Source organism: Miniopterus natalensis, chromosome X (genome assembly GCF_054644295.1).
Source record: "Miniopterus natalensis isolate mMinNat1 chromosome X, mMinNat1.hap1, whole genome shotgun sequence".
Classification (NCBI taxonomy): Eukaryota; Metazoa; Chordata; class Mammalia; order Chiroptera; family Miniopteridae; genus Miniopterus; species Miniopterus natalensis.
Genome location: NC_142103.1, coordinates 41,065,577 through 41,077,747, shown reverse-complemented (window position 1 = coordinate 41,077,747; position 12,171 = coordinate 41,065,577). Strand labels below are relative to the sequence as shown.

At 33.7% G+C, this 12,171-nt stretch overlaps 1 protein-coding gene across 1 annotated transcript in view; it reads left to right on the top strand.

The window, feature by feature from the left end:
* The first annotated feature begins 1,628 nt into the window (after window positions 1–1,628).
* Window positions 1,629–12,171, top strand: part of KLHL4 (kelch like family member 4) — a 72,462-nt gene continuing 61,919 nt past the window's right edge. Inside the window, exon 1 of the mRNA XM_016205751.2 lies at window positions 1,629–2,093. Within this exon, the coding sequence (XP_016061237.2) occupies window positions 1,672–2,093 (422 nt within the window). The 5' untranslated portion in view covers window positions 1,629–1,671. The remainder of the gene's footprint in view (window positions 2,094–12,171) is intronic.

Here is a 12,171-nt window from a genome sequence, read left to right as displayed (position 1 = left end):
AAAAGAAAAAAAAAAGATGATGTCCCCGATTGAAGGCAGTCAGGCAGGAGGACTTCCCTCTAATTTAGAGAAGGGTCAACCTTCTGTTTATTTAGGCTTTCAATTGCTTGGATAAGGCTTACCCACACTAGGGAGGACTATCTACTTTACTCAGTCTACTTATTGAAATGTTAAACTCATCTAAAAACACTATCACAGAATCACCCAAAATAATGTTTGACCAACTATCTGGGCATCCCATAGCCCAGTTATGTTGGTGGTCACATTAATTTTCCATTACACCTACAAAACAAGAGGGGTATAAGAAAAAGGTATTAAATTTATAGAAACCTGCACGTAAAACACCTGCCAAAACAGAAAAAGATATTAATTTCATTCTTTATTTCCAAGTTTTTAAAATGCATTGCAGTTGAAACTCTGGAAATCTGTGTCAGGAAGGAACTGTGATGCCAAGAAGTAAGTCACCCATTTAAGGTCATACATCTCATTAACCCTAAAGCCAGAATTAAAACCAAAACCTTACAGTTTCAATATTCTTTGAAGGATACACTGATATAATTGTCCCCTTATCACCTGCCTACATGACAATGGAATCTGGATAAAATTCAAACTAAATTTCAAGATGGCATTGGTAGATTCATTCCTGAAATATGACTGTTATAGGACCAACTAGTTGCCTCCTTGCTACTAGTGATTCTGATTCAGATCTCAAAGTACCTTGTGCACAGCTATTATTGAGGTATGTGTCCATTTGGAGTTCATTCAAAACATGTAGTTTCCATTCTCTCATAAGAACTTTTAAAAAAATAGACGTTTAACACTTCCTGTGAAAATGAAGAGCATGATAAGGAGATGTTTATACAGGCATGGAACCAAAATGGACTATTCCTTTTCAAGCTTTGGTCACTGAGAGAAGACATCTCTTCTGAGCTAATGAGATTAGAAAACACTTTCTTATATTTCTAAAACTGTTCAGGTTTTCAAACAAATATTTATATAAAGACATTCGCATTTTCAGATGTTTTGTAAAAATAACTCAAACTTGAATGAGGGGACTGATGGCAAGATGTTTTTCCTTAATAAATCACCTTCAAAATTTCCTTAAGATCCCAAAATAGATCATAATGAATTCGATGTTACAAATTCTCCCAGGACAAAGTGGCACAGTTTTAGATGTGAGCTACTGGGAAAAGAATCTGGCAGGGGGTGGGGTGAGTGAAAGGAGTCTAGAAGGAAGTGAGTTTAAACACTTTGCTTTTCCTTGCATGCCTGGTTTTAAGCCTCAGGCACTGGACCTGGGGAAAGAAGAAGCTGGGTTAGATATTTTCAAGTCCAGGAGGGAAGGCTGCGAGCACGCACATCCAGCAGCTGGAGCGTGTTGTGGTAGCTGCTTTCCTTTGCTAAGCTGATTTACTTGTTTAAGGTCTGACCTCATCATCCTGTCAGTGTGGGTTCCCACCTACACTGTTAGCTGCAGCTTTTGCAGCTAGAAAGCCAGAAGCTTTCACTGTGTAGCACAGGCAGCAGGCGGCGGGGGAGGGGGCAAACAAGAAAGGCTGCTCTAGGCACTTGTGCTTTTGTTAGTTCAACAGAAGAGGCAGAGAAACAAGAGATAACAAAGGCTCCGTTTCCTTTCTGTGAGAGAAGGCTTTTGTCTTTCCTCCTGCAACAATGTCAATGTCTGGCAAGAAAGAGTTTGATGTGAAACAGATCCTACGGCTACGCTGGAGGTGGTTTAGTCATCCTTCTCAAGGTTCTCCCAACACTGGAAACTGCCTTCAGCAGGAAGGATATGAGCATAGAGGGACCCCGGTTCAGGGCAGGTTGAAGAACCACTCTCGGGAGAGAAACGGACTGAAGAAAAGCAACAGTCCTGGCCACCACAACATTTTGCCACCAGTGCCAGGATCGGCCCCTGCCCATCAAAGAGCGCTTCAGAATTGGCACCCACAAAATCTGCTAGAACATCTTCGAGCAAATGAAGATACTCCTAAAGCAGTTGAAGAGGAGAATTTGTTCAAAAGAGCTTGTGAAAAACAGTCACAAGATTTGGAGATGATGGCTGATGACAGTACAGGAGACTCTACAGCGAGGTAGGAGGTTTCCTTCGAATAACTGAATGTCCTAGCCTAGGTGAACTTATCCTTTAAAACTTTCATTTAGTGTTTCAATAAAAGTGATGTAATAATTTCTGAATTTGTATGTTGTCGGTTAGGAGCTCCAAGAAACGCCTTCCTCCAAGTCTAGAAGGAAAACAGTAATAACACGTTATCATAATTAATGGGGAATATGTTTTAGGGCTCTTATTTTAATTCTCCTACTTCATTCTGATTCCATTAAGAATTCTGTTTCAGTTCTAAGAGATGTTTATTATAAATACTATTTTTTGAAAATATCCTCTGTAGCTTGGATGTTCAAATAGTTGTGACTTTTTACAAAAGTGTGATGAGTCACATAGAACTCATTTTACTTTGTGAGTTAACCCAACTCTGACAAAATAAAAGCTCTGAGTGCTCAGCACATTCTTATCGGCTTCTTAGTACATAGTTGCTATATTGACGATTTATAAATGTTATCTATGTGAGAACACAGAACAGCTTCCTTTGGCATTTGAGATTTATCTCAAGTTGTATTAGTTTCTTAGCTAGTTTGTAATCATAAAAAAACATTTTACATAAAGCAGGTAATAAAATGCTGCTTACAGCAGAGAGATCTTAAAGTAGGAAATAGAATGTGTCAGCTATTCCAGGACATTTAATGGAACAAGAAATCATTTTTAAAAGTATGATTTCAGGATAGTTTACAAAATATTTGACTTTGTCTTTATTGTTCGGGTGGGATAGATTTATGTTCCCTCCTCTAATGTTGTCCAATATAACTTAACCTAGTATATCTTTATTTTTTAATTTTTTTATTGTAATATTTTATTTCCTCAGCATGTTATAGACCCAATTGATGATCTTGGCAACATAATGAAATTGTAAAAGAGCTTTGGAAAAATAAGTATTTTTGGTATGCTTTAAAATGTATAACAGTTTGGCATGAAGCTCTATTTATTTGGAAATCTGGATATTTGATAACCGTGTCTCTACATAAGTATAAAGGAGAAGGACTGGCATATTTGCTTCTAGATATAAAATTTTCCAATATATCTGCTTAACAGTTCCGTTTTTCCATAAATTCAAAACATAATACCAATTTTAAAAAAGCAACATTACAACATTCTGGCAAATGTAAAATCAACAGTGCAAAATGATGCCTTTATAGGAACTCAGTCTTGTTGAAATGTAAACATGCAAAAGACTGAAATGACAATGTGTATGAATAAATTTTTCTAAATATTTTTGTGATTACTCCTAGAAATGCTATGTAATTGTCGGGATTCCAGGTTGTATTTAGTACAACTCTCAAAGTAATATATAATCCACATGTTTAGATTTAACAGGTTTTCAAATTATCTCTCCTCACTATGAACATCAATTTTAAAAACTGCTGAATTTGGAGGCTAATATTAAACACATTTTACTCTTTTGCAGAGAAATTTAAGTTACCCACTCTGACCTCGTACCAAAACTTTTTGAGTATCCCTGATTTCATTTTCCAGCATGAGAATATATTTATAATAAATTAGTGACTAAAATTATATGCTGGGCAAAATGTCGACTAATATTTTAAAAGTTATTTCTCTTTTTATGTTATTTTTGATGGGTTTTCATGTTCTTAAGAAATGTCCTGTTAATTATCCTATGGTTAAAGTGGAAAGTTAATATTTTCTTAAAATAAACAGGAAGTGGTTTCACAGATGTGCCAAGGATATTTTAAGCAGAAGAGAAGGGGTGGATTGAGGATCTTATTAATTAAAATATGATGGCTTATTAATTTATCATTGGCCGTTCCGAATTATGTCTTGGTTAAGGAGAGTTTGCGAAGGAGCTTTCTTATGTCCAGCTTCTCTAATGCCTTTCTTCTTTAACTAGATACAGGGGGGGCGGGGGGAAGGATCCTGATAAATTGGCATCAGCCTTTCATTCCCTCAATAGAACTCTTGTAGTTAAAAACAAACAAAAATGGCAGTCAGCGTGAATTACCACGCTGGTACAAGATGGGCTCTGACACTCAAGGCAAAGTTGGCGATCTTTAAGACATCCTGCTTTCTACAAATATTGCATGGAATAAATAGAGAATGGACTAAATTACCACCATGCAGTATAACTGAGTAATCTGCGGTTATTACTAAACAGATATTAAAGTCAAGTTATTACAATTATGTTAATATACTAGTTTGGGGGTTTAAAAACCCAAATACATTCTTATGTAATTGAATTAAAAGTCTATGTACTTCATTTAAGAACATCTCTGTATCCCATGAACATCATGATCCCATACTTTGAGTCTTCATGTATCAGTATGCCTGTCATCAGACACTTGGGCTCAATTGTCATTTTTTGTGTGTCTTTTTCATCTACTAACTGCATTTTTGCTTCCCCTAAACTATCTTGCTCAGTGTCTTTTCTTTTCTTTTCTTTTTTCTTTTTCTTTTTCTTTTTTTCTTCTTCTTTTTCTTTTTCTTTTTCTTTTTTTCTTTTCTTTTATCCTTTCTTTTCTCATATGCATGCTTTATTAATGTACTTAACTCAGCACTTTTTTTTGTATTGTTGACAGTATTACAGATGTCTCCCATTTCCTCCCTTTTTGCCCCCCTCCACAGAACCTCTGCCCCACCCCATGCTTTCTCGACCTTATTGTCTATGTCCATGGGTAATCCATATATGTATATATGTTCATTGGCTAATCGCTTCCTGTTCCTTCCCACTCCCATCCCCACTGAAATCTGTTACTCTGTTTCATGTATCTATACCATGGTCCTATTTAACTCAATACTTTTTAAAGACCATCCCTTATTAATTATGTGTGTGTGTGTGTGTGTGTACATTTTATTTTTAGCATTCCAAATAAGTCCCTCAATTTTCCATCCATTAATTTTGTTTATAAAAGAGAAAGTCTAAATTTTATAAAGTAAAATTCAACAATTCTCACTTTAATTTTATTTTTTGCAAAAATATCAGTTTTATACAGTTAATGGTACAGAAGCTGCACTATGCATAACAGTAGAACATACTGTGCTGCCCTCCCTTAACCTGGATATGCCCATTTCAGTCCTCCAAAGGATGGAATAAACAGGACCCCTGTCTGGCAAGACCCGACTTATTGACAGGCCCCTCCCTGGGTGGGGCCAAGCCCTTAGAAGTCAAGACCAGGAGTGAAGGGCACCAATGCTTTCAGGGACCTACTCTTACTACAACTAAGTATGTGTGTATGGAGAATGGGGGAAAAACCCACTATAGATAATTTCTAAATAAGACTCTAGAGCCTGTAATTTGGGAATTTAGTTTAAGAAATAATTCCTCACTAGTACATCAGAAAGATACCTTGCTATATTATATGCTACTAATTTTTAGTATTGTCTTTTTCATTCAGGACTTTATTCTCTTGTGAATAAACCTTTGTTTTTTTCATTTAAAAATGGTTTAGATATTTGTAATTATTTATTATACCACTTAATATAAAAATAAGTTTATTAATTTTCTCCAAAAATCCACCTGAAATTTCATTAGAAATTTACTGAATTTATAGAATAATTTAAACGTACATGTTTTTATAATAATAACCCCTCCCATAAACTCCAATTAATCAAAAATACTTTTGTAATTTTAATAGTTTCTAGGATTTCTCTGTAGGAATTATTGTATATTCTTTCTTTTGCTAATGTTTAGCTATTTTATAGATTTTGTTGCCATTATAAATGGTGTCATTTTATTTTATTTATTTGTTTCTTATATGAAAAATAATTGGCTCAGTTGGTTGGGCTTTGTCCTGTACATCAAAAGGTTGTTGGTTTGATTCCCAGTCAGGGCACATGCAGGGTTTCTGGCTCTATCCCCTGTGTGAGGTGTGCAGGAGGCAGTCAATTGATGTTCCACTGTCACAATGATGTCTCTCTCTCTCTCTCTCTCCCTCTCCTTCCCATGGTTGAAAGCAGTATGGAGTTACCTCAAAAAATTAAAAATGGCCCTGGCCAGATAGCTCAGTTGGTTAAAACATCATCTTCATACACCAAGATTGTGGGTTCGATCCCCATTCAGAGCACATATAAGGACCAACCAATGAATGCATAAATGAGTAGGATGACAAATAGATGTCTCTCTCTCTTTCCTTCTTCTTTCTCTCTAAAAATCAATAAATAAAAACATTTTAAAAAGAAATGTTACTTAAAAACATCAAAAATGGAGCTGCCTTATGACCTAGCAATTCCACTTCTGGGAATATATCCGAAGAAACCCGAAACACTAATTCAGTAGAATATATACACCCTTATATTTATTGCAGCATTATTTACAGTAGCCAAGATTCGGAAGCAGCCCAAGTGTGCATCAGTAAATGAGTGGATAAAAAATCTGTGGTACATTTACACAGTGAATACTACTCTGCTGTAGAAAGGGAGGAAATCTTATCCTTTGCAATAGCATGGATGCACCTAGAGAGCATTTTGCTAAGTGAAATAAGCCAGTCAGAGAAAGGCAAGTACCATATGATTTCTCTCATATATGGAATCTAATGAACAAAATAAACTAACACAAAATAGAAACAGACTCATAGATAAAGAGAACAGACAGTTCTCACAGGGAAGGGTGTTTGGGGCACTGGTGAAAATGGTGAAGGGATTAAGAGAAAAAAAACCTCATAGACACAGAAAACAGTATAATGATTACCAAAGGGAAAAGGGGTGAAAGGAGTTAGAAAAGGCTATAGGGGTATAAATGGTGATAGAAGGAGACTTGACTTGGAGTGGTGAACACTCAATACAGTATACAAATGATGTGCTGTAGAATTGTACGACTGAAAGCTATATAATTTTATTAACCAATGCCACCCCAATAAATTCAATAAAAAATAAAAAAAAGTACATACATCTAAAAGTGTAACCCAAAACTAAAAAAATAGTTTATTGGCATTTTTAAGCAAGATAAGAAGTGAGATGAAGAGTTACACATCTCTCTATAAATTATGAATCTGATTATGATATTTAAATAATTACCTTTCAGGATAATTCTGCTGATCGTAATAAGTTGGTTTGCTTAATGAAACAAGTTTGATAGCAATTAATATATATCTCGCAACTGATCAAGATGATTTTTATTTCTCTATAAAACATTGTACATACTCTTGAACTTGTAACAGGTGATTAGAGCAATACTTATATGCTATAATTATTTTTGTATGTGCTACATACTTGAAGAAAAAAGAAATTTTAGCTCAGAATTTTTTTCATTCTTTTTACTTTGAACTGTGTCTTAAGATTTTAGTTAGAAATTACTTTTAAATAACTGCACAGGTGTGGAATGTGAAGCTTAAAACATAGAATGACCACAGCTAATTAGTGTGAAAACTGAAAGTATGAATCAAATTTTCTAACTCCTATACTTTCAACACACTAACCTCCCAACGGCATATTCAACTCCTTCCTTCTGATAAAATTGATTGTCCAATCATCATTGCAGCTGACGTTAAAAGGGCTTAGATTAAGCTGACTACAAATTAAATATTTGAAATAATCTTGAAATATTAAGTTGGTTAAATGCCATGTCAGAGATATAAATTAGGGCATTTCATAAACTGTTGAGACATAGAAATAGTTAAGTCATCTTGTTCATTCCACTCTTTTCAGAAAATATCTAAAACATTCAGTCAATTCAGGAGTAGATGTTATTCTGTGTAAATTGTCTAACACCACACTGGGGCTTCTGCATACACTCAGGAGTTTAAGAACAAGGCAAAAGGGATGCCTGGTCCAGGAATTATTTATACTTTTGGCCTTCACCCATTAGTAGTATGTACAACCAGCAACTGAATGAATTCATGTTTTTGTTGTTATACTTGAGTAGATCAAGTTTACAACTTTATTCAAGAAATCAGGAGGTAATGCAGATACAATTGACGGTTTATCTGAAAGCTAACCAAAAGACACACTAAAATAATTTAGGCACTATTTTCTTCTCAGCAATATAAAACTAAAACTTCATAGTTTTAAAGTTATCCTGCAATTTTCTCTTTTTTAAGCTTAATTTCTAAAATTGACATAAGAATTTAACCCTTTTGATAATTTAGTTTTCTGTTGACAGCTAGTAAGGGCCTATCACAGATTTTTTTACATTTGTGTTGAAAGTGACTTGCAAAAATAAATTAATAAAAATTTCTGGTTTTTCCCTGGCCAGTGTGGCTCAGTTGGTTGAAACGTTTTCTCATGCACCAAAGGGTCATGGGTTAGATTCCTGGTCAAGGCACCAACCCAGGTTGTGGGTTGAGTCCCCTGTCGGGGAGCATACAGGAGGCAACTAATCGATGTTTCTCTCTCACATCAATGTTTCTCTGTCTGTCCGTCTCCTTTCTTCTCTCTCTAATACCAATTTAAAAAAACACACAAACCACCATATCCTAGTGTGAGGATCAAAAAAATTGCTGGTTTTACTCAGAGTTCTATGCCATTAAAATGAGAAGAAAATACTGTCAAAAACATGAAATTCATGAAACATCTGGTACTGCTTCCACTCAAGGTCAAATAATGGGCATTTCCTCTTGCATAAAATTATTTATTTCTATCTTTTCAGCATAACAAAAGTTTTTACAAGTGCATTAGAATTTTATTCATTATTTAGCTAAAACCAAAAATGAAAATGGCCCAGGTGGGTGACATACTTTACAAAATTTATACATAGCATTGCATTGTCTTTTCATTTTGAATGAACAAAATATAATACGTCTTCCTAAGGGCATATTAAGACAATATTGTATTGATAGTTGATTAATTCATTCTTAAATAGCTTGGCCATCAAATACTTTGTTTTTATATTCATCTTTAGTTCTTTAATATTGGAGATGAAAATATTTTATTCCCTTTTTTAAATTAAATTATTGGGGTCGCACTGGTTAATAAGATCATAGAAGTTTCAAGTATACAATTCTATGATAATACATGATCTGTATATTGCACTGTGTGCTCACCACTCAAAATCAAATCATCTTCCATCATGGTATATTTGGCATCCTATACCCGTTACTATCCCCGACCCCCTTCCCTCTGATAACCACCATACTGTTGTCTGTGTCTATTAATTTTAAAACATAATATATGGGTGTTTGTAGAAGTTAGAATTTAAACACGTACGTCTACTTTTTTAAACATTACACTAAATCAAAATATTAATTAGTAAATAAAAAGATTAGAATTGCTGTTGTTTGTTGAATGATAACTGCTTAATTCTGAAAGTGTATCTAAGAAACATTTGTAAACTAATGGACTGTTAGGTATTTTAATGATTAAACCATTTTCATTGCTAGTATTTTTAAAGCTTTCCTTATTTTTTTGTGATGCATGCAGTACTATTAATGAAATACTGCATTCTGTTGGCTCTAAAGCACAGAATACATAAAATGGTTTATTAATAGCAGCGAGAATGAATAAACTGTAACACCTGGACACACTCTATTTGTTTAATTAAAACCTGTTATTTAATTTATTTGATCTGTAAAATATATTTATGTTAAAAACCATCTTAAACACTCATGTTGTTACCACTATATTATAGTGTTATTTCCTAGGAAGCATGCTTTGACACTTGTGTGTGATCGAAAAAACCAAAACAATATAATCAAGTGAACATATGGGTAAAAGAATAAACTTAAGGAAGATACCTAGATATTTTCCCAACCTTTCTGCTTTAGTTGATATGTGAGTACCAAGAAATCATTGACTTAAAACAAATTGTTCTTTAAAAAACTTCTCTATTTGACTATATCAAGGATATATAAGACACAAGCTGATTTTTGCTTATAATATTATTTTGGATTCCAAATAATTTTTTATTCAAATAATTTTATTTTTATATTTTACATGATTTTTTTAGCTTTTCAATTTAAATGGAAATTAGAGTTATGACTCTATGACTTTCATTTTAAAGGTCCCATAATGCTATATAGCTGCAAACACACACACACACACACACACACCCTCCTTAGAAAAGGTTAAGCTTTCAAAAATCATGTCCTTTAAACTAAATATGATTTTTTATACTGATGAATAACTTAAAGAAAACTAAACTAACTTGAATATCATCATGCCCTTCAGATTTCACTTATTTTTTTAAATTGTTCAATATTTATTTAATTATTTTTGTCAGTAACTATAATACCTTGTCATTTAAGGAAAACTAATAACACATCCCAAAAAAAGGGTCATTGGGGAACTCTCATACTGATTTGGTTATGGTAATTAATGTCAGGTATTCTAATAATTGAATAGGAGACTACCCCACATCAGTTATTTGATATTTCATTAAGAAATGTTTATTGAGGAACACACTTAACTGCAGGTGAGCCTGATGTGCTGGAAAGTCACACTCCTATACTTAACACTAAACAATAATGTAAGAAATAAAAGGTTCAGAGTCCCCCTACAGTTCTCCATTCTATGTCAGGTATAGACAACATCTCAATTCCTGTGATTTTCTAATGTCTGAGTTTTTCTCTTTCTTCCTTTTCTGTTTTTTTTTTTTTTTTTTTTCCTTTCATTACTATTTTGATCCCCTCCCTAAGAGAGGATGAACAGGAGAGAAATAGATGTAGGGAGAGGGATATTTGCTGTATTTTGTTTCAAAGAAGTGACTCCAAGTGTTACAAAAGGCAGCATGAATTCAAATAACATTTTAATATCAGCCCAAAACATGTTCTGGTTGACTATAAGGTCAAATTTGCATCAGGAACCAACTATGTCATAAAGATCATGCCTACATAACTGGGTATGAACTATGAGAACCGCTAGTATTTATTTCTGGAAATACTATATTTATCACACTAACTTTGCTGTGGTGATTTAATTAGAAAAATCTTAAGCTAAGATGACAGTTGGCCTTGACAAAAATGGCAACTGCACAGTAGATACAAGAATTTGTTATTTTAATGATATTAACATATTAAAAAACAAAAATATACAGAACTATATATACATTAAAATATACAGAATATATATATGTAAAATATACAGAATATATACTATATATGTATATTAGATACATATATTTATATATATTCTTAATAATAGTAATAGTTTGAGTTATTTTAGTCATTTTTAATTTACACTGTTTTTGTACTGGTTTCTGTCAAATCTACTCCTGAGGGCTTCTCATCATTGTCCAGTATCTGCCACATTTAATGGAGTATAGTAAGGAGGACATAAAAATTCAAACTTTTTGTCATTTTTCAAAAAATGTAAATGTGCATTTTTCCCCCTAGAGCCTCCAGTTCTTTTTTTGTCTCCTATCTAGAAAGTAGCTTGATATCTTCTGTTAAAATGTTATATTCATGGCAATTTCTTTATCTTTGTCTTGATGGATGTATATGATTTTTACACTCATTTTTTGAGCTTCAGTAATATTCTAGATGCTCTGATTTTAGCAGTTTTTCATAATTGAGCATTTCTGTATAAAACATCTAAAATAACATGACATTATGAAAATATTCTTAGTTGATGTTTAGAGTAAGCTGTGACCGAAAAGCAGCAAAGGAAGTTTGACAATATTAATTTCCCGAGTCAATATTTATGAATTTTAAACAGGTATCACTGAAAAGTCAGACCCGAGCTTGTACATAACAGTACTCTCGTGCTGCTCTACCAAATGCAAACCGGTTTTCCTCCAGTCCCTTGATCTACTCTATGCCTTGGCTGCAAACATAGAGAACGATTTATAATTGTTATGGACAGCAAACAAAGCGTGAGTGTAGTTTGTCTTTTTTTCCCTAGAAAATCATTATTTTCAGTCTTCCTCAGTTTGTATTCAGTTTTCTTAAAATATCAGGCATCGTGTGTTTTATAAAACTATTGTGAATGAAAAAGTGCCTTGACAAATGGCTAATAATGCTTAAGAAAAAATAATTCATGAATATGAGCAGTATAATTTATCTTCCAGTCATGCTAACCAACCTAAAATGCCCAGTGTGTTTGGGACAGGGGAGGGAGGGGCAGAGCTACTTATGGCTCCTCAGCCAACTCAAGTAAAGTGTGTTTGTGTCCTGGGCATTTTTCTACCACAGCCTATATAAAAAGACACAAGAAGGTGC